This window comes from Ciconia boyciana, chromosome 31 (assembly GCF_034638445.1).
Source record: "Ciconia boyciana chromosome 31, ASM3463844v1, whole genome shotgun sequence".
Lineage (NCBI taxonomy): Eukaryota > Metazoa > Chordata > Aves > Ciconiiformes > Ciconiidae > Ciconia > Ciconia boyciana.
The window spans coordinates 1,073,963-1,099,791 of record NC_132964.1 but is presented as its reverse complement, the minus strand read 5'-3'; the positions used below and the strand labels follow the sequence as shown (position 1 = coordinate 1,099,791).

Sequence of the window (25,829 nt, the reverse complement as noted above, 5' to 3'; positions counted from 1 at the left end):
GATTGGCTGTGGAGCCGCGGGGGGGCGGGCGGAGGCGGCGCGGTGATTGGCTGCGGGGCGGGGCCGCCTGTCAGTCAGTGTCAGTCAGGGCGGCGGCGGCGGCGGCGGGTCCCCCCATGGCAGCGGCGGGGCCCGCGGCGGCCGCGGCTCCCGCTCGGCTCCAAGCGGCGGTGGCGGCGGGGGGGCGCCGCGGGCCTCCCCCTCGGAGGCAGCCGGCGGTCGCCATGGCAGCGCCTCGCAGGTAGGAGGGACAGGGAGGGGCTCCCCGCCCCCTCGGGAGGGGGGCTCCCTCCCTCAGGAATAGGGGGTACCCCCCCTCGGGGGTTGGGGGGGTGGTCGGGGTAATCACCCCCTGGGGGTGGTGGGCCTAAAGGCCCCCCCCCCCAAGGTTGTGGGGGGGATTGGGGGTCACCCTTTCCCCGGGTGAGGGGATATTTGGGGGTGACACCCCTGGGGGGTATTGGGGTAAAGCCCCGCTCCAGGCTATGAGGAGGGGTGTCTATAGGGGTAATGCTGGGGGGTAATTTGGGGTAATACCTTCCCCCCACAGTCAGTGGGGGGGGTAATTGGCGTTGCCGACCCCCCCAGCTGAGTGGTAATTGGGGGTACCCCCCATTCTTTGGGGAGCATTGGGGGGTAACCCCCTCCCATATTGGGGGGGGCATTGGGATAATTTTCCCCCTGGCTATTGGGGTGGCTGGGGGTAACCCCCCCCCCAGGACTATAGGGTAACTGGGGGATCCCCCCAGGCTTAGGGGGTAAATGGGGTTAACCCCCCACTTTGGGGGAGTAATTGGGGGTTTACCCCCCCTCCCCGGAGGAAACCACGGGGGTGCCCCCCACCATGCTGTGTGGGGTAATTCGGGGCTATATTGGGAGGGGGCATTGGGGTGCCCCCTCTATGCCATGGAGGGACATTAGGGGAGCCCCCCCCTAGAGAGGGGGACATTGGGGGGCTCCCCCCCCCTCCATTCCCCTCCTTTATTGGTGCTCCCCCCGTTGCAGCCTGCCGGGGGCTGCACTCCTGTGTGCAAAGAGGGTGTTGTCCCTCGCTTCTTTTTCTTTTAAAATAATCAGGTTTTGGTAAAAAAAAAATTTCGGGGGGGTTGCAGCAGGCGGCTGGACCCCCCCCTTTCACAGCCGCCATCCCCCAAATGTCATTTATGGGGGGGGGGGGCTTTTATCACACCCCCCCCCACCCAGGCAGTGCACACCCACCCTCTCCACTAGCAGCCCTGTGCCCCCCATCCGTGGGGAGGGGGTTTGGGGGGGTCCCTGGGTGCCCCCCAAAACGCCCCCCCCCCCTCCCCGCAGCCGCCCAGAAGATGGAGCAACCGCGGCCGCAGCCCCCGGAGCCGCGGCTTTGTGCTGTCCCCAGCGTGTTTCTCTTTTTGGGTTCAAACCCAATGATTTTAGCTACGCCGGAGTGACTCGTGTTTTCCATCAAATTACAGGTTTTTCCCCCAAATTCACCCTCCCTTTTTTATTTTTTCCCCTTTTTTGGATGGTTTTCCATCAATTGGGGCTTCGCCGGCGGCATTGCCGGTGGTGTTTAATACCTGCCGCCACCAGCAGCCTGGATGGGAGGGGGGGAACCCACCCTATTTTGATGAAAAATCCTAAAAGACACCAAACCCTCCCAGTTTTGGGCTCATTTCAACCAATTTAGGACTGCGAAAAACACAAAAAATCACCACCCAAGTGGCATTTTGGGTAGTTTTTCCCCAAAAAGCCACATTTGAAAATGCAGTTTGGTGGCCGGCGCCGCCGGGGGGGTGGGGGGGTGGTTTCCTCTCTCCGTTTTGGTTCTGAATGCAATTTTCATCTGGTTTTGGGTGCGTTTTGGTCAGTTTTAAACCCGGTGGCATTTGGGGGGGATTTTAGCTTAAAATTTGCACCTGCTTCATCCCTGCCAGCGGCAAAACTCGCCGTGTTTAGACCCATTTTTATCCATTTTCATCCTCTTTCCGCCAACCGCAGATGTTGGTGAAGCTCAAGAACATCCCGCTGAAATATTTGTGGTTTAATCAGGTTTTTTTTCCTTATCTGGCTCCTTTTGCATGTTAATAATTGGGGTTTCTGGCAAATTGGCGGATTTTTGATGGTTTGTCTCCAATGGCAAGTCGGCGTCACTACCCAATGCCTCCAAAAATTCCTGCTGAAACTGGGGGTGAATCCCCGCTTTGATGAACTTTTAAGAGGAGGCGGCGAAAGCATCACCGAAAAAAAGTGGAAACGGCTCGGAGACGCGGCAAAAATGGTGCAAAAAAGGCGCAAAACAGCACTGAGAGACGCTGAGAAAACGGCATAGAAAATACTGTGAAAACGGGGTGGAAAAGGTGCAAAATGACACTGAGAGACGCTGCAAAAATGGGCGGAAAAGGCATAAAACAGCGCAGAAAAGGCACAAAACACTGCAGAAACGGTACAAAGCTCCGTGGAAAAGCTGCGAAAATGGGTCAAAAAAGCTACAAATCGGCAAATTTTAAGCGGAACGGGGAAAATTTTAACATTTTTCCTCCCAAAATGCTCCAGCTCGAGGTCGTCATCTTGCCATCCTGCTGAAATTGGGCTTTTTTTACAGTGTTTTGGTTGAGCGATGGTATTTTGGGGAAAAATGAGTCGGTGTGACAGTGGCACATGGGGAATTCAGGGACACGTGGGGACCTCGAGGACTCTGCAGCGCACCCAGAAAGTTATTTTTTTATTAACCCGCTGTCACAAACGGGCTGAAACTGGGATCAACCAAGCCCCTTTCTGGGCCAGTTTCCTAAAAACAGAGTCTGGGCACCATGGTGGTATTTCCGGGACCATTTCCACCACTTTTTCCCCCAATTTTCTCAGCGCCTTTGACACACCACCCCCAGACTTTTTTTTTTTCCCTCCAAATTCAAGTGTTTTCAGCAAATTTTGATACCTGTCGCCTCGGAATGAGCTCTCGGCACAACAGGAACAGGTGAAGGACGGAGGCCACCATCCCCATACTGGAAAACCAACGAGATTTCACCCAAAAAAACCCACTGAAAAATTTCACCTTGCCTTTTCTCCTGTTTTCCCGTTTCCACCTGTTTTTTCTGGGTCTAATAAACAATTTTACCATCTGCCTTCCTCATTTTTAGGTTGAAATCATGCGTTTTGGCCATCCCATGCTCCTCCACGCGTGGTTGTTGCTTTTATTTTCCCCCCACGTCGATGTGGAAATGAACATTTTCCTAAAAAGCCATTTCAGGACATTCTCGCAGCCCATTGAACCCTGGCAGGTTGTGCTGCGGCCACTGTTTGATTGGTAACTTATAATTTTGCAGTGAAGCCGCCAACGCCGATCGCTATTTTTTTTCATTAAAACAGTATTTTGGGTGATATCAGCCAGCAAGGTCTTGCAGGGAAATATTAATTATAGAAAATAAATTAACGTCTCTCCTGGAGATAAAGGCGCTGCTGGACGAGCCCCGTCCCTCAACGGGCAGCATGGGCCTGAATTAAATATAATCGAGGCTTTTTTTTCCCCCCCTTTATAAATTTCCTGCTTAATAAGCAAATCTGCGTGATCCCGTTAACGATTGACCCGATTCTTCCCCCAAAGCCACTCTGTTAAATCTTGCTGCTTTTGGAAAACCGTTAACCAAACAGCACGGAATTTTCCCTGTTTGCGGTATGGCTGCACTTGCCCAGCGTCCCTTCGTTGCTTTGCTCTCCTCCGAGCTCATTTTGCTCTGCCGGCCAGTTTTTCCCCCCAAAAAAGGGATCAGAAATGAGGCTTTTTGGTTAAAACCTCCCCGATTTATAGCTTAATCTGCACAGAGAGCAAATTAAGCCCAAATCAGGTAAATCGCACATTCACGGCACATCCTTCAGGTGCTGCTGCTTTTTATTTCTTTCCTCTGCTTTCTTCATCCCCTTTGGCCACAGCAGCAACTGAGGGTTCATTTTGCCAATCTTCAGCAGCATTTTTTTACCAAAAGGAGGATTTTTCAGCCCAAAAAAGGCCAGAGCTGCCTTGAGGTATCCCAGTCCCTGCTGATCCTCTCACAAATCCCTGCCAGAGATGCCGCTTGAACCCCTCTTTTTGCAGCACTCCTCAAACTGCCATTTTTCACCCCATTTCTGCCAGTCCCTGCAATCCCAAACTGAGACTCGTTCCTCCCCAAAGAGGCATTTTTCTGCAAAACACCACCAAAATGGGCAAACTGGGTGCTGTCAACCCCTAAAGCAAATCCACAGCGAGGACAGCTTTCTGCAAATCCTCTCTTCCCACATTGGCCTGTTCCTTCCCAAAATGAGGGTACGTTGGGCTTAATTCCAGTTTTTAGGCTAATTTCATTCAACTAATTTAGGGCAAACACAGGACGATGTGCTTAGACCCAGCTTGACATAAAAACTGGGCTTAAATGGATTTTTTTTTTCTAGGGAATTAAGTGAATGTCTCAGTGGGCTGCAAACTGAGCGATGCTCGCATCCTGTTTTCTATCAGATTAACTAAAACAGGGTGTTTTTTAAGGGATTTGAAGCGCTGTGGTGAGGAGGAAAAGATGGGGGGATCACATCCCGCTCACGCTGGTACTTGGCTTTCCAGGTGAGACCCCAAAATCCCCGCGGGCTCGGCGCGTTGCCGGCCCCCGCCGCCATGGCGTCGCCGGCCGTCAGCCCCGACTCGTCCTCCCACGAAGCCCTCTCCTCCGTCAACTCAGCCCCGGCGTGTTCACCCACCTCCGACTCCGAAAACCTCAGCCCCGACGAACTGGAGCTGCTGGCAAAGCTGGAGGAGCAAAATCGGTGAGTGCCGGGGGATATCCGCCCCATTCAGTCTTTTTATCATCTTTTTTTTTCAAGCATTTCCCTTAAAATCAAAGAGACTGGACAACGACAAGCTGCTTCCCGCAAACATCGCTCTAGCTGGGGTGAAAACACTCCGGTTTATTATTTTCAAGGTTATATTTTTCTCTTTGAAAGCAGCAGGGTTTGCTCGTTCAGGCGGGCAAAGGGGATTTCTGGAAGGAGGTGGCTATTTGGAAATAATACATAATAAACCCACCCGCTTCAGTGGTGGGTTTTAAACCTGCTCTTGATGGAAAGCAAGCCCTGAGGCTCACTTTGCCGAAATACCAGGCAAAAAGCTCCGTCCCTGGCATTAAACCAGTGTTAAAATCGAGCCCCGAAATGCAAACTTCCTTGCAAAGCCATTTTTAAGCAAATTTACTCGGGGAAAAAAACCCATTGAAAATCTGTTTTTTAAGCAGATTCATTAAAGAAACCATCCCCAGGCAGCTGTCGGCATCTGCCTGGGGAAAATAGCCCATCCTGGTGCTGTTTTGGGGTGGTTTGGGGGAATATCTCCTCCTTCAGGGCCGTTTGGGGAGAGTAACTCCTTTTTTGGAGTAGTTTTGGGGGAATATCTCTTCCTTTGGGGCGTTTTGGGGAATATCTGCCCGTTTGGGGTGGTTTGGGGAGTCTCTCCTCTTTTAGCATGGTTTTGGGGGAATCTCTCCTCCTTTGGAGCTGTTTTAGCAGAATATCTCCTCTTTTGGGACGGTTTTGGGGGAATGCGTCCTCCTTTGGGGCTGTTTTGGGGGAATCTCTCCTCCTTTGGAGTGGTTTTGGGGGAATATCTCATTTTTTGGGATGGTTTTGGGGGAATCTCTTCTCCTTTGGGGCTGTTTTGGGGGGAATATCTCCTCTTTGGAGGCAGTTTTCAGGGAATGTCTCCTTCTTTGGGGCACTTTGGGGGAATAGCTGCTCATTTGGGGAGAATCTCTCCTCTTAGCACAGTTTTGGGGGAATCTCTCCTCCTTTGGAGCTGTTTTGGCAGAATATCTCCTTTTTTGGGACAGTTTTGGGGGAATCTCTCCTCCTTTGGGGCTGTTTTGGGGGAATATCTCCTCCTTTGGGACTGATTTAGGGGAATATCTCCTTTTTGGGGAGGGTTTTGCAGGAATCTCTCCTCCTTTGGGGCAGTTTTGGGGGCTCTCTCCTTCTTTGGGGCTTTTTGGGGGCTATCTCGGTCTCTTGCAGGCTACTGGAGGCCGACTCCAAGTCGATGCGCTCCATGAACGGCTCGCGAAGGAACAGCGGCTCCTCCTTGGTCTCCAGCTCCTCGGCCTCCTCCAACCTCAGCCACCTCGAGGAGGACACCTGGATCCTCTGGGGCCGCATCGTCAACGAGTGGGACGAGTGGAGGAAGAAGAAGGAGAAGCTGCTGAAGGTGAAGATATAGCTTTATTTTTAATTATATTTTAACCCTCCTGCAAAAATCTGCACCAACCTTCCCCATGCTGGGACAGGATGGTGTCTCCCCATCCACAAGGAGCTTCCCATCTTCTTGAAACCCATTTTCTCAGGTTTTTGCCCCATTTTTCCACAGGAGCTCATCCGCAAAGGGATCCCCCACCACTTCCGCGCCATTGTCTGGCAGCTGCTCTGCAGTGCCACCGACATGCCCGTCAAAAACCAATACTCAGAGCTGCTCAAGATGTCCTCTCCCTGCGAGAAGCTCATCCGACGGGATATCGCCCGCACCTACCCGGAGCACGAGTTCTTCAAGGGACAGGACAGTCTGGGCCAGGAGGTGCTCTTCAACGTCATGAAGGTAACGTCTTTCCTCAAACGTCAATGGATCTTAGCCACAGCCCGAACACCGCTTTGGCTTTTGAACCTGGTTTAACTGGATATTAATTTTTGAGGGGTTTGGTTTCCACCACAAACTCCTGGAACCATCACTTGCAGTGTGACAGCCCTTTCCTTGCAAATGAACCTTGTTTCCCATCTGTCCCAGACCTCATTTTTCCTGTTGAGTTTTACTCTGAATTAAGAAACAAATAGTTGAGTATTTTGGGGTCTAAATTCAAGTGTGGAGCAACATCATGCTCAGGAGGTGTGGTCAAGTGAAAAAACCCCTATTTTCTATGGTCAAGGCTTCCCTCCACCATTGCCCTCACACAGCAAGCAGGGATAGTGGCCTGGCCAATCCCCCTGCTCATAGATATATTTATTTTTATTTTTCTTCTTCCTTCCAGGCCTATTCGCTGGTGGACCGGGAGGTCGGATACTGCCAGGGTAGCGCCTTCATCGTGGGACTGCTGCTCATGCAGGTTTGTGCCAGCCCCGGGGCGAGGAGGAGCTGCTGATGGGTTTTTAACACCCTCTGGAGATGTGGTAGAACAGGGTTGGGGAATAGGAGCCTTTTTCTTGATCCTCAGGAGCAAAATGGGCTCGTTCCCACCATCCCAATTACTCCTGATGGGTTTAAAATCCCCCATTCGCATTCTCCTTCACCTGGGGACAGGTCCCAGCACGTCCCATCCCATCCCATCACCTGATGGAAAGAGGCTCCCCATCTGGAGCTGCCAGAAGAGTTTTAAGGGGGAATTCATGTCCCTTTGGGTCTCCAGATGCCCGAGGAAGAGGCCTTCTGTGTGTTCGTGAGGCTGATGCAGGAATACCGCTTACGGGAGCTCTTCAAACCCAGCATGGCCGAGCTGGGGCTCTGCATCTACCAGTTCGAGTACATGCTGCAGGTAGGCACCGCCCCACACCCCCCAAAACGCTCGGGGTGGTGGGAACCGGTGGGTAGAGCCAGGGGACAAGGACAGGGAGAGGTAGGAGTGAGGTAGCAGCTCTTGGGAGAAATGGGTTCCTCCAGTGGGCTCTTGTCCAGCACACAGAGATCCTGGGGACATCTATGAGACGCCCTGAGGACCATCCATGATTCCTCAAGGGGGACATCTATGAGACCCCAAGGACATCCATGAGATAGCCTGGGGGCATCCATGAGATCCCAGGGCACCTCCATGAGATGCTCCAGGGACCATCCATGAGACCTTGGGGAACATCTGTGAGGCATCCAAAGGGACTATCCATGAGACACCCCAGGGACCATCCACAAGATGCCCTGAGGAACATCCGTGAGACCCTAGGGACCATCCACAAGCCCCCCACCACCACCAAGAGACCTTCCATGAGACCCCTCAGGGACCTCCACAAGACCTCGTGGACCTGTTCAAACCTCAGCAGCCATGAATGACCCCTAAAAATATTCCACCATTCCCCGTTTCTCTTCATTTCCCCCATTTCTCACATCCAGGAGCAGCTGCCGGAGCTGAACATCCACTTCCGCTCACAGAGTTTCCTCACCTCCATGTACGCCTCGTCCTGGTTCCTCACCCTCTTCCTCACCACCTTCCCTCTTCCCGTGGCCACGCGTGTCTTCGACATCTTCATGTACGAGGTAACGGGGCTGCGGCCAACACCATAAATCACAATGGGACCACAACCACATTTTCCACTTGGATGTGGAAATGTTCTCCCCACACCAGCTGGTCTGGTTTTGGGGAGAAAAACCTCAAACCCCAAGTGGGAAAGGCGATGGCATGAGGTCAAGTGTGGACCCTTCCTGTAGGGGCTGGAGATCGTCTTCCGCGTGGGGATGGCACTGCTGCAGTTCAACCAGGCTGAGCTCGTCCAGCTCGACATGGAGGGCATGTCCCAGGTACATGCTGGTGGCTTTTGGGGTGGATTTGTCCAACGCGACGTGTTTTGGGACAGATTTGTCCAATGGGACGTGTTTTGGGGCGGATTTAGGCAACAGGACATATTTTGGGCTGGATTTGTCCAACAGGACAGATTTGGGCATGGATTTATCCAAGGGGACATGTTTTGGGACAGATTTGTCCAAGGGGATGTAGTTTGGGACAGATTTAGCCCCACATTTAGTATTTTGGGGCAGGTTTCTCCCAACTGGATATGTTTGGGGACCAGTTTATGCAACAAGTGGATTTATGCAACAGGCTCTATTTTAGGTTTACACGATGGGCCGTATTTTGGGGCTGGTTTATGCAATAAGTTGTATTTTGGGGTGGATTTATGCAACAAGGCTGTGTTTTGGGGCAGATTTATTCAACAGACCCTATTTTGGGGCTGGTTTTACCCAACGGGCCCTTACTTTGGGGCTGGTTTACGCGATGGCCTGTATTTTGGGGCCACGTTTCATGGCCGGTTTCCACACCCGCAGTACTTCCAGAAGGTGATCCCACACCAGTTCGACAGTTGCCCCGACAAGCTCATCCTCAGGGCCTTCCAGGTCAAGTACAACCCCAAGAAGATGAAGAGGTGTGATGGGGCGATGGGTTCCTGCGCTTGGATGGGGTCCCCCTGTCAGCCTTGGGGCGCAGGGCCAGGGGGTCTGGTCCCCGTCCTTGTGTCCCAGCCTGTCCCCATGTCCCAAGCAGGCTGGAGAAGGAGTACGCCGCCATCAAGAACAAAGAGATGGAGGAGCAGATTGAGATCAAGGTGAGACAGGTCAAGTGTCGGCATCCTGGGGCCACTTGAGCCATCCTCATGGCCACTTGGCCCATCCCCGGGGCCAGCTGAGCCCTCCTGGCATGGCGTAGTCCATCCCAGGGGCCACTTAAGCCATCCCAGGGCCACTTGATCTGTCACAGAGCAGTTTGAGCCATCCCAGGACCATTTTCACCCATCCTTGGGGACCTTTAGCCCATCCCTGGGGCCATTTGAGCCATCTCCAGGGCCATCTAAGCCATCCTGGGGCCACCATGACCCATCCAAGGGCCATTTAAGCTGTCCCCAAGGCCACTTAGCCTGTCCCCAAGGCCATGTAAGCCATCCCAGGGCCACTTTGTCCCATTTTCAAGGTTGTTTTAGCCATCCCAGGGCCACTTGACACATTCCTGGGGCCACTTTATGCCTGTGTCCCCCTGGCCCCAGGATGTCCCCAGGCTCAGCAACCCGCCAGGGACATCAAAACCCCCCCTGGGGCTAATTCTTCCTGATTTTCTACCCCCCAGCGCCTCCGCACCGAGAACCGCCTGCTCAAACAGCGCATCGAAACCCTGGAGAAGGTAAGCCCTGCGGTTGGCACCCCAAAACCCCCCCGAGGGCACCCCAAAACCCCCCCGGGGCATCCAAACCCCCCTGGAGCACCCAAAAAGTCCCCTGGAGCACCCCAAACTCCCCTGAGGCACTCATGCTGCCACCGCCCAGAGACCCCGGCACCCATGGGTGCAACCCCGCAACCTCCAACTCCCCTTTTATGGGCTGCACCCCCAAAATCTCCCCTCCCAGCACTGTTTTGGTACAAAAAAAGAAGATTTATGTCCAGCGAGCCCCTGCTTCATCATTTTTCCACACAAAGTCTCCCTCTGGGAGGTGGGAAACGGTCCGTTTTAGGGCAAAACACCACTGTCTCCATGTTTTCCCCCTCTGGCATGGGAGAAAAAGAGCTAAAATCCTTGGAAAACACCCCAAAACGGGGACCGATGATGCGCGGGAAGGTTGCCGGGTGCCTCCGCCTCTCGCTGCCTCCGTCCTCTTCGTTTATCTCGTTACGTCTCTCCTCTCTTTCTCTCTCTTCGCCGCCGGCGGCCGCAGGAGAGCGCGGCTCTCGCCGACAGGCTCATCCAGGTAGCGTCAAAAATAGCTATTTTTCTCTTTTCTGCTGCGTTTTAACCCTTTTCTTCCCCCTTTTGCTTCCCAGCCTGCCTTCATCCAGCTCATTTGGGGAAGATTTTGTCCCTTTTTTCTGCTTTTCCGGAGGCTCCCGTGCACCTTCCCCGCTTTGGGGGGTGGAGGGGAAAGGAGGATTTGGGGGTGGTTGGTGAAAATGGGAGGTTTTGGCCCGTTTTGGGGTTCGGTGGAACGTGGGGGGTGGCATGGTGGCACTTGGGGGCGGGGTTTGGCCAAGATGGGGTAAAAGCTGCCGTTTTGGTGAGTTTGACCAAAATATGTGGATTTTGAGTGGAAGGTCATGGGTCATGGGGTGAGAGCAGCTCGGAGGGGACAAAATGGTCCTGGACATCCCCCCAGGGCTGATGTCACCTCCTTGTCCTTGGTGTCACCTGCTGTGGGGCTGGTGTCACTCCCCAGTGCTGGTGTCACCCCCCCTTGTCTGCAGTGTCACCTGCCATGGGGCTGGGGTCATCCCCTGGGGCTGGTGTCACCCCCTTCTCCTTGGTGTCACCTGATGTGGGGCTGAGCATCACCCCCTCATCCCCGGTGTCACCCCACTTGTCCCTAGCGTCACCTGCCACAGGGCTGGTGTCACCCACCACAGGGCCCGCATTACTGTGTTGTCACCCCCTCATCCCTGGCATCACCTTGCTGTGGGGCTGGTGTCACCCCCTTGTCCCCAGTGTCATGCCCTTGTCCCCAGCCTCACCCGCTATGGGACTAGCGTCACCCCTCATCCCTGGTGTCACCCCCTTGTCCCCAGCATCATCCCATGTCCCCGGCATCACCCCCTTGTCCCCACTACCACCACCACACCCCTCCGAGTGACGCACTGGGGGGGAGAACCGTGCACATCATGCCACGGTGGTGACGCGTCCCTGCTGTCCCCAGGGCCAGGTGACACGGGCACAGGAGGCGGAGGAGAACTACATCATCAAGCGGGAGCTGGCGGTGGTGAAGCAACGCTGCACCTCGGCCACCGAGAACCTGCAGCGCGCCCAGACCACCATCCGGCAGCTGCAGGACCAGCAGGTTGGTGTCCCCACATGTCCCCAAATGTCCCCAGATGTTCCCAGGTGTCCCCATCACCCCTACGCATCCCCCTTTCAATTCGTGCCCTGCTGCAGCCCGGATTCGGGAGCGGGTGGTGGGTGCCACCGCTGTGGGCAAGTCGGGGACAGGCATTGTGCCCCGTGGGTGACACGTTGGGGACGGTGGCAGGGGAACCCACGCTTCAGTGAGGAGTTTGTCACCCACCTGGAGACGGAGCTGGAGCAGTCACGGCTGCGGGAGAGCGAGACCCTCGGCGCCCTCAAGGAGATGCAGGATAAAGTCCTCGACATGGAGAAGGTGACGGGGACAGCTCACGGGTGTCACGCTGGTGGCCTTGGGGACGGGGATGGTCCCATGAGTGGCCCTGGGGAGAGGAAGTGTCACACAAGGGGCTCTGGGAGGTCCTGGACCTGGTGTCCCCAGTGCCACGTGTCCCTGGGGGATCCCCTGTCCCTAGTGTCCCCTGTCATCTCCCCGCAATGCCCCATGAGTATCCCCACCTCCACCTGGCAGAGGGGGACAAGCCCCCAGTGCCACCACCCAGGGGTGTCCCTGCCAATGACCAGTGCCACCACCCCGAGGTGTCCTCAATGACATTCAGTGTCACTGCCCCGAGATGTCCCTGCCGACGTCCGGTGCCACTGCCCTGCGTTGTCCCTGCCCTGGGGTGTCCCCGCCAATATCCGATGTCCCTGCCCCGGGGTGTCCCCACCGATATCTGATGCCCGTGCCCTGGGGTGTGCTCGCCCCGGGGTGTCCCCGCTGACGTCCCCTGTGTCCCCGCAGAGGAACAGCCTGCTACCAGATGAGGACAACGTGGTGCGGCTGCAGGAGGAGCTGCAGGCGCTGGCGCTGCGTGAGGCCGAGGCCGTCAAGTCGCTGACGGAGCTGCAGCAGCAGGTGAAGGACCTCAGTGACAGCTGGCAGGTAAGGACCCGGACGCCTGGGTGTCCCCCTGGACGCCTGGGTGTCCCCCCCAGACGCCTGGGTCGTCCCCCCCCAGGGCACCTGGGTCCCCTCTCAGCTCCCTGGGTCTCCTCCCAGCCACCTGGGACCCTTGTCCTGATGCCTGGGTCCCCTCCTGGTCACTTGAGTCCCTTGTCCCAATGCCTGGGTCCCCTCCTGACTGCCTGTGTCCCCTCCTGGCCACCTGGGTCCTTTGTTTCAACATCTGGGTCCCTCCTTGTCCACCTGGGTGCTTTGTCCTGATGCCTGTGTCCCCTCCTGGCCACCTGGGTCCCCTCCCATCTGCCTGGGTCCCTTGTCTTGACACCTGGGTGCCCTCCTGGTCACCTGGGTCCCCTCCCAGCCACCTGGGTCCCCTCCCATCTGCCTGGGTCCCTTGTCTTGACGCCTGGGTGCCCTCCTGGCCACCTAGGTCCCCTCCCTGCCACCTGGGTCCCTTGTTCCAACATCTGGGTCCCCTCCCAGCCACCTGGGTCCCCTCCCATCTGCCTGGATCCTTTGTCTTGACACCTGGGTGCCCTCCTGGCCACCTGGGTCCCCTCCCTGCCACCTGGGTCCCTCATCCCGACACCTCTGTCCCCTCCCATCTACCTGGGTCCCCACGAGGGCCACCTGGGTCCCGCCACCCACCGGGTGGGTACCTGACGGGTGCGGGCGCAGGCGGGCCGGGCGGGCGGGCGCTGGAAGGAGTCCCCGCGGCGGAGCAATGCCAACGCGCTGCAAGAGGCCGTGGTGGCGGCACGGCTGCGGGAGGCCCAAGCCCAGGCCGAGCTGCGGGCGCTGCGCCAGCGGGTGCTGCAGCTGGAGACGCAGGTCAGAGCCTTGGCCGCATCCTGGGGGCTGAGGGTGCTGAACTGGGGAGTACTGGGGTTGTGGGTGCTGGGTCTGGGGGTACTGGGGCCATGGGTGCTGGGGGTGTGGGTGCTGAGATGGCGCTGGTGCTGTGGGTGCTGCAGCTCAAGACACAAGTCAGAGCCCGGGCCGCATCCTGACCCGGGGCTGGGGGGCTCAACTGGGGGGTACTGGGGTCGTGGGTGCTGAACTGGGGAAACTGGGGCCTAGGGGTGCTGCGCCAGTGGGTGCTGCAGCTGGAGACGCAGGTCAGAGCCCGGTCCGCATCCTGACCGGGAGCTGGGGGGCTCAACGGAGGGTGCTGGGGTTGTGGGTGCTGGACTGGGGCTGCTGGGCCAGGAGGGACTGAACTGGGGGTGCTGGGTCCATGGGTGCTGGGTGCCTGCACCCCCAGGGCCAGATCCGGGTGCAGCAGACCTGCACGGGGCTGCAGGAGCTGGGTTGGGGGTGACAGTCCTGCCCCCGCCCCCCCCCGCCCCGCCTCCTCTAGGGCCAGGCCAGGGCCAGGGGCTGTGGGAGCTGGCGGGGGGTGACAGGGAGGGGATGGTGACACTCCTGTCCCCCTGCAGGGCCAGATCCAGCGCACGGTGCTGGGCCGGGCGGAGCAGACCTGCGCGGGGCTGCGGGAGCAGCTGCGGCTGGCGGCGGCGCAGAGCAAGGGGCTGCAGGCGCAGCTCAGCGAGAGCCACCGCAAACACGCCGAGGCCCAGTGCAAGGTGGGACGCTTGGGGACGCTTTGGGGACACCTTCGGGCCCTCCTCTGTCACCTCCCCGGTGCTTGGGGACACTTTGGGGACACCCTCGGGCCCTCCTCTCTCACCTCCCTGGCGCTTGGGGACCCTTTGGGGACACCTTCGGGCCCTCCTCTCTCACCTCCCCAGCGCGTGGGGACACTTTGGGGACACTCTCGGGCCCTCCTCTGTCACCTCCCCAGCACTTGGGGACCCTCTGGGGACACCTTCAGGCCCTCCTCTGTCACTTCCCCGGCACTTGGGGACACTTTGGGGACACCCTCGGACCCTCCTCTCTCACCTCCCCGGCGCTTGGGGACACTTTGGGGACACTCTCAGGCCCTCCTCTGTCACCTCCCTGGGGGTACGCATGGGTGCTCCCCTTCCCTTCCCCTGGGACACCCCCAGACCCTTCCTGGGACACCCCTGTCCCCTCCCCAGGGACACCCACAGCCCTTCCCATGGGGTCACAGCGTCCCCTTCTGCAGGGTCCCATCGTCCTCTCCCACGGGGTCCCCGTGTCCCCTCCAACAGCGTCCTGTCACCCCCTCCAATGGTGTCCCCATGTCCCTTCCACCAGGGTCCCCATGTCCCCTCAAGAGGGATCAACGTGTCATCTCTTGAGAGGGTCCCAATGTCCCCTCCCATGGGGTCCCAGTGTCCCCATGTCCCCTCCAACAGGGTCCCCATCTCCCCTCCACTGGCCTTCCCTTGTCCTTGGGGACAGGGGGGGCTGAAGCCTTCCCTGGGGGGGGCGGTGGGTGACACAGGGGTGGCACTGGTGTGGCACCGGGTGACACAAGTGTCCCCAGAGCAAGGAGGAGGTGATGGCGGTGCGGCTGCGCGAGGCCGACAGCATGGCGGCCCTGGCCGAGATGCGACAGCGCGTCGCCGAGCTGGAGATCCAGGTGAGTGGGGACAAGGGGGACGGGGTGCGGGGGACAAAGGGGGACGGGGTGACAGGGTGACAGGGTGACAGGGAGGGGACGGGCACCCGCTGACCCGCCCGCACCCGCAGAGGGAGGAGGGCATGATCCAGGGGCAGCTCAACCACTCGGACGCCGCCCAGTACATCCGCCAGCTCAAGGACCACATCGACGAGCTCAAGGCCGAGGTAAGGCACCCATGGGTGCTGCGGCACCCACGTCCTGCACCTATGGGTGCTGGGGGACCCGTACCCTGCACCCACGGATGCTATGGGACCTGTACGCTGCACCCATGAGTGCTGCAGGACCCATACTATACACCCACGGGTGCTGGGGGACCCACACCCTGCACCCAGGGGTGCTGTGGCCCCTATACCCTGCACCCGTGGGTGCTGCAGCACCCACGCCCTGCACCCACGGGTGCTGTGGCCCCTATACCCTGCACCCGTGGGTGCTGGGGGACCCACACCCTGCACCCACGTGTGCTGGGGGACCCTATACCCTGCACCCACGGGTGCTGCAGCACCCACGCCCTGCACCCACGGGTGCTGTGGCCCCTATACCCTGCACCCACAGGTGCTGCAGCACCCACGCCCTGCACCCATGGGTGCTGTGGCCCCTATACCCTGCACCCGTGGGTGCTGGGGGACCCACACCCTGCACCCACGTGTGCTGGGGGACCCTATACCCTGCACCCACGGGTGCTGTGGCCCCTATACCGTGCACCCACAGGTGCTGCAGCACCCACGCCCTGCACCCACGGGTGCTGAGGCCCCTATACCCTGCACCTGTGGGTGCTGCAGCACCCACGCCCTGCACCCACGGGTGCTGTGGCCCCTATACCCTGCACCCGTGGGTGCTGGGGGACCCACACCCTGCACCCACGGGTGCTGTGGCCCCTATACCGTGCACCCACAGGTGCTGCAGCACCCACGCCCTGCACCCACGGGTGCTGTGGGACCCCCATACAGGGTCTGGCACCCGTGCAGTGCCTCAGGGACCCTTCCCCGGGGCGGGGTCACCCCCCCCGGGGAAGGGTCCCCGATGTCCCCAAGGCCAGGACACATTGGGGACAGTCCCCAAGTGAGGCTGCGCTGGGCACTGGCGCCATCGGCGATGTCCCCTCGGTGCCATCGGCGATGTCCCCGCAGGGTCACGTGGCACCGGGACAGCTGGTGACAATGTCTCTCCCCGTGTCTCCTCCCTCCTCCCCTTCTCTGCTGTCCCTTGTCCCCTCCTGTCCCCTCCTGTCCCCTCTCCTGTCCCTTTGTCCCCTCCTCTCCTCCACCCCTCTGCCTCTCCTGCCCCCACCCATCCCCTGGTCCTTCCCTGTCCCTTGTCCCTGTCCCCGTACCCTTGTCTTCATCCCTGTCCCCATCCCTTTGTCCCCTATCCATGTCCCCTTGTCCCTGTCACCTTGTCCCCCATCCCCTTCTTCCCTGTCCCATTCCCCACATGCCCTTGTCCCTGTCCCCCATCTCCTTGTCCCCTGTCCCATCCCCTGTCCCCTTATCCCCATCTCTTTGTTCCCTGCCCCCATGTCCCCTTGTCCCCATCCCCTTGTCCCTGTCACCTTGACTGCATCCCTGTCCCCTTGGTCCCTGTCACCTTGACCCCATCCCTATCCCCTTGGTCCCTGTCCCTTTGTCCCCATCCCCTTGTCCCTGTCACCTTGACCCCATCCCTATCCCCTTGGTCTCTGTCCCCTTGTCCCTGTCCCCTTGTCCCCATCCTCTTGTCCCATCACCCATCATGTTCCCATGTCCCTCGTCCCCATTTTCTTGTCCCCTTGTCCCCATCCCCGTGTCCTGGTCCCCTGTCACCTTGGCCCCATCCCTATCCCCTTGTCCCCTTATCCCATGTCCCATTGTCCCCTGTTGCCCATCCTGTCCCCTTGTCCCCATCCCCTTGTCCCATCACCCATTCTGTTCCCTTGTCCCCTTGTCCCCTGTCCCCACAGATCCGGCTGCTGCGGGGGCCGCTGGCCTTTGGGGCGGTGGGGCTGGGGACACGCCTGGGGGACGAGGACTCGCTGGGTTCCTCCGACGAGGAGCTGCCGCCCTTCGCCCTGACCCACGGGGACATCGGGGACCTCGGGGACCTCGGGGACATGGGGGACAGCAGCGACAGTGAGACCGAGGGGGCACCCACGGCACCGTGACCCACAGGGACGTCGGGGACATGGGGGACAGCAGCAACCAGCAAGACCAAGGGGGCACCCGTGGCACCCTGATCCACGGGGACATCGGGGACATTGGGGATGTGGGGGACAAGCAACAATAGCAAGCCCGAGGGGCCACCCCAGGGACCCTGACCCATGGGGACATCGCGGGTGTGGGGCACCCACCAGCCCTGTGGCACCCTAGGGGCACCCAGGGGACACTGAGGGGCCCCAGGGGACACTAGGGGACACTGAGGACACCCACAGCACCCAGGGGACACTGAGGGGCCCCGGGGGACACTAGGGGACACTGAGGACACCCACAGCACCCACAGGACACTAAGGGACACCCACAGCACCCAGGGGACGCTGAGGGCACCTGTGGGTCCTGTGGCACCCAGGGGACACTGGAGGACACTAAGGGACACCCAGGGGCCCCACAGCACTCAGAGGACACTAAGGGGCACCCAGGGGACACTGAGGGCACCCATGGGCCCCACAGCACCCAGAGGGCACTTAAGGGACACCCACCACACCCAGGGGACACCGTGGGCACCTATGGGCCCTGTGGCACCCAGGGGACACTTAAGGGACACCCATGGCACTCCAGGGCAGGATCCGGCCGTGGGGGGGGGGGGGGGGGGGGTCAAGGTCTTGGGCCTGGGGCTGCCGTGAGCCCCTGGCAGGGCCCTGAGCACGGCCGGATCCTGCGCACGGAGGGATCCTGAGGCACCGCTGGATCCCTGAATGGCCGGATCCTGCTCACGAGGGATCCGGGGACACCGCTGGATCCCTGAGCACGGACAGATCCTGCGCACAAGGGATCCTGAGGCACCGCTGGATCCCTGAGCACAGACAGATCCTGCGCACGAGGGATCCTGAGGCACCACTGGATCCCTGAGCACAGACAGATCCTGCGCACGAGGGATCTTGAGGCACCGCTGGATCCCTGAGCACGGACAGATCCTGCGCACGAGGGATCCTGAGGCACCGCTGGATCCCTGAGCACAGACAGATCCTGCGCACGAGGGATCCTGAGGCACCGCTGGATCCCTGAGCACGGACAGATCCTGCGCACGAGGGATCCGGGGACACCGCTGGATCCCTGAGCATGGACAGATCTTGCGCACAGAGAGATCCTGAGGCACTGCTGGATCCCTGAGTGGCTGGATCCTGCGCACGAGGGATCCTGGGGCACCACTGGATCCCTGAGGGGCCAGATCCTGCACATCGAGGGATCCTGGGGCACCGCTGGATCCCTGAGGGGGCAGATCCTGCACATCGAGGGATCCTGCAGCACCGCTGGATCCCTGAGGGGCCAGATCCTCCGCACGGAGGGATCCTGGGGCACCACTGGATCCCTGAGGGGGCAGATCCTGCACATCGAGGGATCCTGGGGCACCACTGGATCCCTGAGGGGCCGGATCCTGCACATCGAGGGATCCTGCGGCACCGCTGGATCCCTGAGGGGGCAGATCCTGCGCACGGAGGGATCCTGCAGCACCGCTGGATCCCTGAGCATGGCCAGATCCTGCACATCGAGGGATCCTGGGGCACCGCTGGATCCCTGAGGGGGCAGATCCTGCACATCGAGGGATCCTGGAACGTGATGAGCCCCCCCCAGGACGCAGCCCACGGCCGGATCCTGGACCCAGTGGCCCCCTGGGTGCGGTGGGTCCCCCACCCCTGACACCCACCCCCAAGGACGTGGCCGGATCCCGCGCACCCCCAGCCCCCCAACAGCCGGATCCGGTGCGCGGTGACCTCCTGGGTACGGTGGGATCCCGGACAGCGGCTGGATCCTGGATCCAGCCCACCCCCCCCGCCGCCCACGAACCCCCCCAGCCGGATCCTGGACACGAGTGGGACCCTGATACGGCCAGCGGCGGGGCCCGATCCTGGACATTTTTGGGGGGGGGGGGTGTGTCTGCACCCCCCCCCCCCTCACCCCCCATTGCTGTTTATACCCTGTACAGAGAAATACAGACGCTGTGGGACAACGGGACCCCAAAAAGCCTCAAATTCACCCCAAAAAACCTGCTGGCATTCCCCAAATCCCTGAGATTGGCCCCAAAAGCCCAGGAATTCACCCCAAAAAAACCTGCTGGGATTCCTCAAATCCCTGAGATTGGCCCCAAAACTCCAGGAATTCACCCAAAAAAATCTGCTGGGGCCCCAAAATTCCTGAGATTGGCCCCAAAACCCCAAGAATTCACCCCCAAAATCCCTAAGATTGGCCCCAAAATGCCCCCCCCCGGGCCCCCCAAACCCCTGAAATTCACCCCAAAAAATTTTCTGGCACCCCAAAAACCCCAGGAATTAACGCCAAAAAATCTGCTGGGGTTCCCAAAATCCCTGCGATTGGCCTCAAAAATGCGCCCCCCCCCCCCCCCGGGGCCCCAAAACCCCAGGAATTCACCCCCAAAACTTTGCTGGGATTCCCAAAATCCCTGGGATTGGCCCCAAAACCCCAGGAATTCACCCCAAAAAAATCTGCTGGGGCCCCCCTGAGATTGGCCCCAAAATGCCCCCCCGGAGCCCCCAAAACCCCAGGAATTCACCCCAAAAAATTTGCTGGCACCTCAAAACCCCTGCAATTCGCCCAAAAAATCTTCTAGGCCCCCAAAATCCCTGGGATTTGCCCCCAAAAATTCTACTAGGCCCCCCCCAAATCTCTGAGATTGGCCCCAAAATGCCGCCCCTGGGACCCCAAAACCACTGGAATTCACCCTGAAAATCTTCTGGGACCCCCAAATCCCTGAGATTGGCCCCAAAATGCCCCCCGGGACCCCAAAACCGCTGGAATTCACCCCAAAATAGCCTTCCCCCCCCCAGGGGACCCCAATAATCACATGGGGGGCAGCAGCGCCTTTATTTGTGCGTGGCCCCCTGCAAGGGGGGGGGGGGTCCCTGGGGGACCCAAGCGATCGGGGGACCCTGAGGGGGTCGGGGGGGGTCCCCGGGGGGGTCCCAGGCGATCGGGGGGGTCCTGGGTGGGGGGGTCCCAGTCTCAGGGTGCTGCCAGGGGGGTCCTGGCTGGAGGCGGCTTCGGGTGGGTGGTCCTGAGCTGGGGGGAGAGGCTGGTGCCCCCCAGTGCTCCCAGCAGCCTCCCAGTGCGCCCAGTTACCCCCCCCAGTGCTCCCAGTATCGCTTTCCAGTGCCCCCACCAGTACTCCCAGTATACCCGGTGCCCCCAGTATTGCCAGGTGCCCCTCCCCATCTCCCCCAGTGCTCCCAGTATCCTCCCAGTGCTCCCATTTACCCCCTGGCCCTCCCAGTTCCTGTCCCAGTGCTCCCAGTATCCCTTTCCAGTGCCCCCACCAGTACTCCCAATATACCCAGTACCCCCAGTATTGCCAGGTGCCCCCCCTCCCCACCCTCCCAGTGCTCCCAGCATCCTCCCAGTGCTCCCATTTACCCCCTGGCCCTCCCAGTTCCTGTCCCAGTGCCCCCAGTATCCTTTTCCAGTGCCCCTACCAGTACTCCCAGTATCCCCTGTGCCACGCCCAGTGCTCCCCAGTATAACCAGTTACCCCTAGTGCCCCCCTTAAGCTCCCAGTGCCCCAAGCTACCTCCCAGTTCCCCCTCATCCCTCCCAGTACCCCCTCCCAGTGCTCCCAGTATCCCCAAGCCCCCCCCGTACCTGGCCTCCCCCGGGCTGGGGGGCAGCACTGGAGCCGGGGGGGGCGGGGGGGGGGCGGGGGGCAGCTGAGGGGGGGGGTAGCAATTAGGGGGGGGCTGGGGGATTGGGGGTGCAGGCTGGGGGTGCTGGGGGGCAAGGTGGATGGGGGGGGCAGGTTGGGCGGGGAGGCCCAGGGGGTTAAAGGGGATGTTGGGGGGGCTGGGGAGAGGGGTTCCCAAGGGGGGTCCCAATGATGGGGTTCCCCGGGGGGTATCGCTGTGGGAGGGGTCCGGGGGGGCAGTCCCCACTGGGGTCACCCTCGAGGGTTTTTTGGGGGTATCACTGGGAAGAGGGAGTTATCCCTGGGGGGTCACTGGGGGAGGGGGCACGGGTGGGGGTCCCTCACCTGTGCGCCCATGGACGAACCAGAGCCCCCCCGCCAGGGCCGCCCCCACCGCCGAGGCTCCCAAGGAGACGGCGGCCACGGCCCCGGGGGCACGGCGGGCTCTGGGGGGCAGCGTCAGGGGGACCCAGGCGTCCGGGACCCCCCCCCAGTCCCCCCCAAACCTCCCCCGCACCCCCAAACCGAGCACTCACCCGCGGGGGGGGGCCGGGGCCGGTCCTGCAGGGGGCGGGGGCGGCGCAGAACGGGGGCGGCGGGAACGGCACCGGGGGCACCTGGGGGGAGGCGGTTATGGGGGGGGTCATGGGAAGGGACACCGGGGAGGGGTGTCCTTACTGTCGGGGGAGGAGGGCGCAAATTGGGGGGGGAGGGGGGGGCGTCCCGTTTTGGGGTGCAGGTTGTGGGTTCCGGGGGAGGGGCCCTGTTGCAGGTTCCCAGGGTGATTCCGGGGTGGGGGGTCCCAGTTGGGGGTCCCTGTCCCGCAGGGTCCCTGTTGGGGGCCCCGGTTGGGATATCCAAGGGGGTCCCGGCTGGGGAGTCCCGGGGTCTCGGTCGGGAGGGGTTCATGTCAGGGGGCCCAGTCTGGGGGTCACGGGGTGCGGGGGCCCGGGGTTGGGGGTCCCGGTCGGGGGGGCCCTGGTCGATGGGTCCCGGGGTTGGGGGTCCCGGAGTTTCAGGGGGTCCCAGGGGTCCCGGTCAGGGGTTCCCGGGGTTGGGGGTCCCGGGGGTCCCGGGTTTGGGGGTCCCGGGGGTCCCAGGGTTGGGGGGGCTGGTCGCAGTCGGAGGTTCCCGGTCGGGGGGTCCCGGGTTTGGGGGTCCCGGGGGGGTCCCGGACCTGGCGCGGCGGTGCCGGCGGGCCCGAGCGTCACCACGATGGGGCGGGTGACGGTGCGGAGGGAGCGGCCGGGGTGGGGCCGCGGGCGGGGCCGGGGGGCGGAGCCTGACTCGGAGGCCCCGCCCCTCCGGCGGGGACAGGGCTCCGCCCTGCACTGCGGGGGGGCACCGCTTCAGTTCCAGTGCCCCCCAGTTCACCCCACCCGCTCCCAGTGTCCCCCTATACTGGGACTGGCGGTACCAGTTCCGCCCCCCGCCCCACTCCCGGTTCCCCCCGGTTCCCAGTTCCCCTCCCCCCCAGTCGGTGTCCCGGGTCCCACCACCTCCCGGGACCGGGGTCTGGCGGGTCCGGTGTCCCCCTCCCCAGTCCCGGTCCCGTTGCTCCCCGTTCCCGGTGTCCGCTGGTCCCGGTGTCCAGTGTCCCTTATTCCCGGTGTCCCCTGGTCCCGGTGTGTCCCCCCTGTTCCCGGTGTGTCCCCCTGTTCCCGGTGTGTCCCACCGTCGTCGTCCCCCTCCCCGTGTCCCCCTGCTCTCAGTCCCGGTGTCCCTTACTCCCAGTGAGTGTCCCCAGTCCCGGTGTCCTTAATCCCGGTGCGTCCCCCCGTTCCCTGCCGTATCCCCCCGGTCCCGGTGTCCCCTATTCCCAGTGCATCCCCCCGTGTCCTCCGTGTCCCCCCGGTTCCCGCTCCTTCCCCCGGTCCCGGTTCTTGGCGTCCCCTGATCCCGGCGCATCCCCCATTCCCGATGTCCCCTAATCCCGGTGCCCCCCCTCCGCTCCCGGTGTCCCCCGTTCCCGGTGTCCCCTATTGCCGGTGCACCCCCCCCTCCCCCGGTTCCCTCGCCGTCCCCCTCGCCCTCCCCGTACCGGCGGCAGCCCATCCCCGTGGCCTCGGGCCCCCCCGGCGCGGCAGAGGCGGAGGCGGCAGTGCAGGAACTGCAGCGGCTCGGGGAAGCGGGGGGGCAGGAGGAAGGAGAGGAGCAGCCTCCGCCGCGCCCCCCCCGCGCCCCCCCCCGGCCCCGGCCCCGCCGCCGCCGCCCCCCGCGCCGCGCACCCCCCCCGCAGCACCACGAGTGGCCGCGGGGCCGGACCGGGACCGGGAGCGGGACCGGGGGGGCCCGGGGCGGAACGCGGGGACAAGAAGCAGCGGCGGAGGGAGAAACCCAGCCCGGGGGGGGCGCGGGAGAGGGAGACCTGGGGGGGGGCGGGAGAGGGGGTCACCGGGGGTGACGGGGACCGGGAGACAGCGGGGGATGGGAGGGGGCGGACCGGGAGAGGGAGACGTGGGGGTCACCGGGGGTGGGGGTCCGGGAGGGGACAGGGGGACCGGGGACAGCGGGGGCCGGGGAGGATTGGGGGGCAGGGGGGCCGGGGGGCACAGCGAGGTCTTGGGGGCACCGGGGGAGTCACCGAGGGGGGACCGGGGGATGGAGGGGTCGGGGAGCGGGGCAGGGGACCGGGGGCACAGCGAAAGCCGGGGGCACCGAGCATCACCGGGGGCACCGGGGGACCCCAGCCCCTCTCCCCCGGTGCCCCCGCACCTGCACGAAGACCCGCCCCCGCGGGCACGGCGCGCGGCCCCGGGGCTGGCGGGAACTCGGGGGAGGCGGAAACGTCCAGGCGGAGGCGGGGGGGGCGGGGGGGGCAGCGGGGCTGCGGCACCGGCCGGTCACACCAGTGACCCCCCAGTGCTCCCAGTCACTCCCAGTGCCACCCCCACCCCTCCCAGTGCTGCCAGGGTCCCCCCAGTTACCACCCAGTGCCCCCTCCTCCCCCTCCCAGTGCTCCCAGTGCCCCCAGTACCTTCCAGTGACCCCCAGTGCCCCACAGTTACCCCCAGGGACCCCTCCAGTGCTCCCAGTTACCCCCCAGGGCCACCCAGTGGCCCCCCAGCGCTTCCAGCACCTCCCAGTTCCCCCATCGCGGAGCCCCAGTTACCCACCAGTGTTCCCAGTTACTGCCCCCCTCCCCCGTAAACTTAGTCACCTCCCAATGCACCTAGGGTCTCCCAGTGCTCCCAGTTACCCCTCTCAGTGCCCCCAGTGCTCCCAGTTACCGTCCAGTGCTCCCAGTTACCCCCCAGTACTCTCAGTAACCCCCCATGCTCCCAGCTCCCCCCCGGTACCCACCTCCCCCTCACTGAGCCTCCAGAGCTCCCAGTTACCTCCCCCAGTGTCCCCAGTTACTGCCCAGTTCCCCCCCAGTGCTCCCAGTGCCCCCCCGCCCCCCCCACCCCCGGCCGCTCCCCCCTGCCGCGCGGCCCCGGGGGCTGGGGGGCCCGGTTCCCTGGGGTCACCCCACGGCCAGCCCGGGGGGGGCCCTGCGGACGGCAGCACCTTTGGGTCCCCCCGTGACCCCCCCCAGACACTTGGGTCCCCCTGTGATACCCCCGGACCCTTGGGTCCCCCGTGTGTCCCCCCAGACCCCTGGGACCCTCTGTGACCCCCAGACACCTGGGGCCCCCGTGATCCCCCCCAGACACCTGGAACCCCCCGGCCTCCTGGGTCGTCCCCCCCATGACCCCCACAGACACCTGGGACCCCCTGATACCCCCCCTCACCCCTGGGGTCCCCCGTGTCCACCCCCGGACACATGGGACCCCTCCCTGTCCCCTGCCCTCCCCACCCCCGGACGCCTGGGTCCCCCCCGTGACCCTCCCAAGACACGTGGGACCCCCTCTGACCCCCCGGACCCCTGGGTCCTCCCGTGACCCCCCAAGACCCCTGGGACCCTCTGTGACCCCCCCGAACCCCTGTGACACCCCCCCAGACCCCTGGGACCCCTGGGACCCCCCGGCCCACTGGGTCCCCCCGTGTGTCCCCCCAGACCCCTGGGACCCCCTGTGACACCCCCCGGAGCCCTGGGTCCCCCGTGTCCCCCCGCACCCACCTGCCGGCCCCCCCCCGGGCAGCAGCAGGAGGAGGAGGAGGAGGGGGGCGGGGGGGCTCCAGCTCGGCGCCATGGGGGGGTGCGGGAGGGCCCCACGCGTGTCCAACCCCCCCGCCGCGTGTCCCCGGTGTCCTCTGGCGGTGGCGGCTCCCGCGGGTCCCGCCCGCGTCCCCAGCGCTGTCCCTGGGTCCCGCCCACGCGTGCCCCCCGCCCCCCGAGGCCACCGCGTCCCCAGTGACACCGCCCGGCCTTGGGCTGCGGGGACGTCACCCTGGGGAGGGACCCAGGCAACCGGACACCCCCGCCTGTCCCCGATGTCCCCCCGTGTCCCCGATGTCCCCCCGTGTCTCCTGTATCTCCCCCATGTCCCCGATGTCCCCCTTGTCCCCAATGTCCCCCGTCTCCCTCATGTCCCCTGTATCCCCCATACCCCTGACGTCCCCCATGTCCCTGATGTCACGCCATGTCCCCAATGTCACTCCATGTCCCCCCATGTCCCCAATGTCTCCCTCATGTCCCCAATGTCCCCCCCATGTCCCCAATGTCTCCCTCATGTCCCCTGTATGCCCCGATGCTGCTGATGTCCCCGCCATGTCCCCAATGTCCCTGATGTCCCCATCTCCCCCATGACCCTTCCATACTCTCCTGTGTCCCCATGTCCCCAATGTCCCCTCAATGTCCCCAATGTCTCCCTCATGTCCCCTGTATGCCCCGATGCTGCTGATGTCCCCGCCATGTCCCCAATGTCCCCCATGACCCTTCCATACTCTCCTGTGTCCCCATGTCCCCAATGTCCCCCATATCGATGTCCCCATCCCTGTCCTCCTATGTCCCCAATGTCCCCATGTCTGTGGCCCTCCATGTCCCCCATCTTTGTGTCCCCCACGTCCCCAACATCCCCATCTCCCTCCGTGACCCCCCATCCTCCTGTGTCCC

The 25,829-nt window shown here is 62.3% G+C and overlaps 2 protein-coding genes across 2 annotated transcripts; one reads left to right on the top strand and one right to left on the bottom strand.

Annotated features, from left to right (window-relative positions):
- Window positions 1–84: 84 nt before the first annotated feature.
- EVI5L (ecotropic viral integration site 5 like) lies at window positions 85–19,058 on the top strand. Its single transcript, XM_072848441.1, has 19 exons — window positions 85–241; window positions 4,574–4,773; window positions 6,010–6,199; window positions 6,359–6,583; window positions 7,011–7,085; window positions 7,386–7,511; window positions 8,078–8,221; window positions 8,393–8,482; window positions 9,005–9,102; window positions 9,222–9,282; window positions 9,798–9,851; window positions 11,350–11,490; window positions 11,680–11,808; window positions 12,298–12,438; window positions 13,138–13,290; window positions 13,899–14,045; window positions 14,873–14,968; window positions 15,079–15,174; window positions 16,947–19,058. Exons 2-19 carry the CDS (start codon window positions 4,625–4,627, stop codon window positions 17,145–17,147), a joined length of 2,316 nt encoding a protein of 771 aa, XP_072704542.1. The 5' UTR covers window positions 85–241; window positions 4,574–4,624; the 3' UTR covers window positions 17,148–19,058.
- A 1,075-nt stretch (window positions 19,059–20,133) lies between these two features.
- Window positions 20,134–24,966, bottom strand: TGFBR3L (transforming growth factor beta receptor 3 like). The gene is given in 10 exon segments (XM_072848327.1): window positions 20,134–20,378; window positions 21,176–21,274; window positions 21,367–21,447; window positions 22,008–22,161; window positions 22,872–23,198; window positions 23,546–23,564; window positions 23,566–23,657; window positions 24,238–24,274; window positions 24,276–24,324; window positions 24,894–24,966. Coding segments are annotated over 10 exon segments (1,152 nt in total). The 3' UTR covers window positions 20,134–20,157.
- Window positions 24,967–25,829: the final 863 nt, after the last annotated feature.

Coding starts and splice junctions, on each gene's coding strand:
- EVI5L (XM_072848441.1), top strand. CDS start 4,625: ATGGCGTCGCCGGCCGTCAGCCCCGACTCGTCCTCCCACGAAGCCCTC. Junction 4,774..6,009: donor AAGCTGGAGGAGCAAAATCG/GTGAGTGCCGGG, acceptor GGTCTCTTGCAG/GCTACTGGAGGCCGACTCCA. Junction 7,512..8,077: donor AGTTCGAGTACATGCTGCAG/GTAGGCACCGCC, acceptor TCTCACATCCAG/GAGCAGCTGCCGGAGCTGAA.